Consider the following 2206-nt stretch of genomic DNA (forward strand, 5'->3'; position numbering starts at 1 on the left):
TCACATCAGTCCATTATTCATCCCATAGTCAAATAGAGGGTTGTGTTGTAGAAGGAGGGCAGAGAAGGCTTGGTTATGCTGAGCACAGCGGAACATGTATTTCACCCCTGCTAGATGCATCAGATGGTCCTTTTTTATCAGTGTCTTCCAGTCTGTCACCCTTCTTGCAATCTGTTGAAGAAGAGCAAAGTATAACGTTGCTGGTTTTCTCTTAGGAAAGACACATTTTGAGATTTCAGAGTTGACTGTGTTAGTTGGTGTAAAAGAAACTCTGGAGTTGACCTCATTAGTGATCACCATTGAGGGCTCAGTGTTTGATTCTTGCAGTATCTGTGCAGTGCGTTGTCTCAGAGCATCCCACAGGGCAACTGCACTCATGTCATCTAAACAGAGACCACACTTTTTTCTTCTTCTTCAGTTTTTACAAAAAAAAAGTCTGTAAGGTTTGTTATTGTTCTAAAAATTAATACTATTATTACAAAGGATGCGTTACATTGATCAAAATTGACAGTAGACATTTATAATGTTACAAAAGAAGATTTCTATTTCAAATAAATTCTGTTATTCTGAGCTTTCTTTTCATCAAAGAATACTGAATGAAATGTATCATAGTTTCCACAAAATATTAAGCTGCACAACTGTTTTCAACACTGACAACAATAATTCAACAATAAATCTAACAATAAGAAATGTTCCTTGAGCATCAAATCAGCATATTAGATCGATTTCTGAAGGATAAAAAATGTCAATACCTTTCATGTCGTCTTTTAGCTGGGAAAACCAAGGAGGTATTTCCTTTAAACTAGAGGAAGTGCTGAGGAAATACTCTGCAGTCGATTCATCAAACAAACTGAAAGACAGATTGCCAGCTGATCAAATAGTTAAAACAGTCAGTTAAATCATCTGAAACTGTGCTTCTTCAACTCACACTGTATATCAAGTACAGCCGTTACTCCATCCACCAAAAAACACATACCTGATGAGGTATTGCTTGCATTTTAGATTGACGTCATCCTGGATCCGTTTATTTTCCAGCACCGTGTTTTGTTCCATCATTCTAAAGGCGTTTTGACAGTGAGCAGACAGAGGAGCAGACAGAGGATGTTACTTCTTGACAAAAGAAATCAAATATGCCTTTTGTGAAATTGCCAAAAATGTAAGAAAAGCCTAAAAATTCAGGTGCAAAGTAATTCATGAAATCACTCAGATCTTATAGATTTTAGCAGCACAAATGCAAATACAGCAAAAATAGACAGCTGACCGATTCCAGATCAGATTGAGACAGATCTGGGGAGAGCCGTGCCACTCAGTTCAGGCAGCGGGTTGGTTGTGACATCCATGGAGATCCGGTAACCCAGGTGACAGAAAGCACCTGATTCCTCTAAGGAATGAGGACAAATAGAGTCCCATCCCTTCTGACACTTGCCACTGCTGTCCAGGGATTGTGGGATAGTATGTGTTGGCCCAGAAGTGATGTGTGTTTAATGATTGACTCTAGACCTGCGGGTCCAAACATGTCCTGTTAATCCTAAAGCTGATGAGCGAAAAATGAAGGAAACTGACGAGACAAAGTAATGTTAAACGCTCTCAGAAAAAAAGGTACAAAAGCTGTCACTGGGGTGGTACCCTTTCAAAAGATACACCTTTGTGCCTAAAAAGTGCATATTGGTATCTTAGTACCATACCTGTGACAGCTTCCTTTTTTTCTGAGAGTAAAGGATGAAAGAGAAATTCTGTAGATTTTAAACACTAATGAATTCTGTACTCATATTAAAAATAGCATATTGATAATCATAAAATATTCTACTGTATGAAAGTTGTGTCCACATATAGATTTCAGTTGCCTGTCTATGATATTGAATGAAACATTGTAAAAGCATTATAAAACCTTAAACACACCAAAAATAAGGCTGAGATTATCTAATATCAGAATGGAAATTAACTTGTCAAATACAAATTAGCATGTCAAAAACTTTTGAATCAATCAGAACAATTGTCTTTTAATCAATCAACATCACTGACAAAAGCTCTAAATAGTGCACATTATATGTTAACATGGTCACTTCTCTGCTAGAATACATTTTCAATTATTATAATGTTAAGAGTTAGAAACCCCTCGGTTCATTTCCGACCTCCTCCAGCGGTTTATAGGTTTACAACTTGTAACTTCACCCCAACCATTTCCTGTCTTTTCACCAGCTACAAA

The 2206-nt window shown here is 37.1% G+C and overlaps 1 protein-coding gene across 1 annotated transcript; it reads right to left on the bottom strand.

Annotated features, from left to right (window-relative positions):
- On the bottom strand, nucleotides 1-1053 carry LOC308703195 (uncharacterized protein; the record flags this gene model as incomplete). The annotated part of the gene is made up of 4 exons (XM_081386517.1): nucleotides 1-171; nucleotides 283-383; nucleotides 753-850; nucleotides 977-1053. The coding sequence occupies 4 exons, from the start codon at nucleotides 1051-1053 to the stop codon at nucleotides 1-3; spliced, it is 447 nt and encodes a 148-aa protein (XP_081242643.1).
- Nucleotides 1054-2206: the final 1153 nt, after the last annotated feature.

Source organism: Scardinius erythrophthalmus, assembly GCF_964197995.2.
Source record: "Scardinius erythrophthalmus genome assembly, chromosome: 15".
Taxonomy (NCBI): Eukaryota; Metazoa; Chordata; class Actinopteri; order Cypriniformes; family Leuciscidae; genus Scardinius; species Scardinius erythrophthalmus.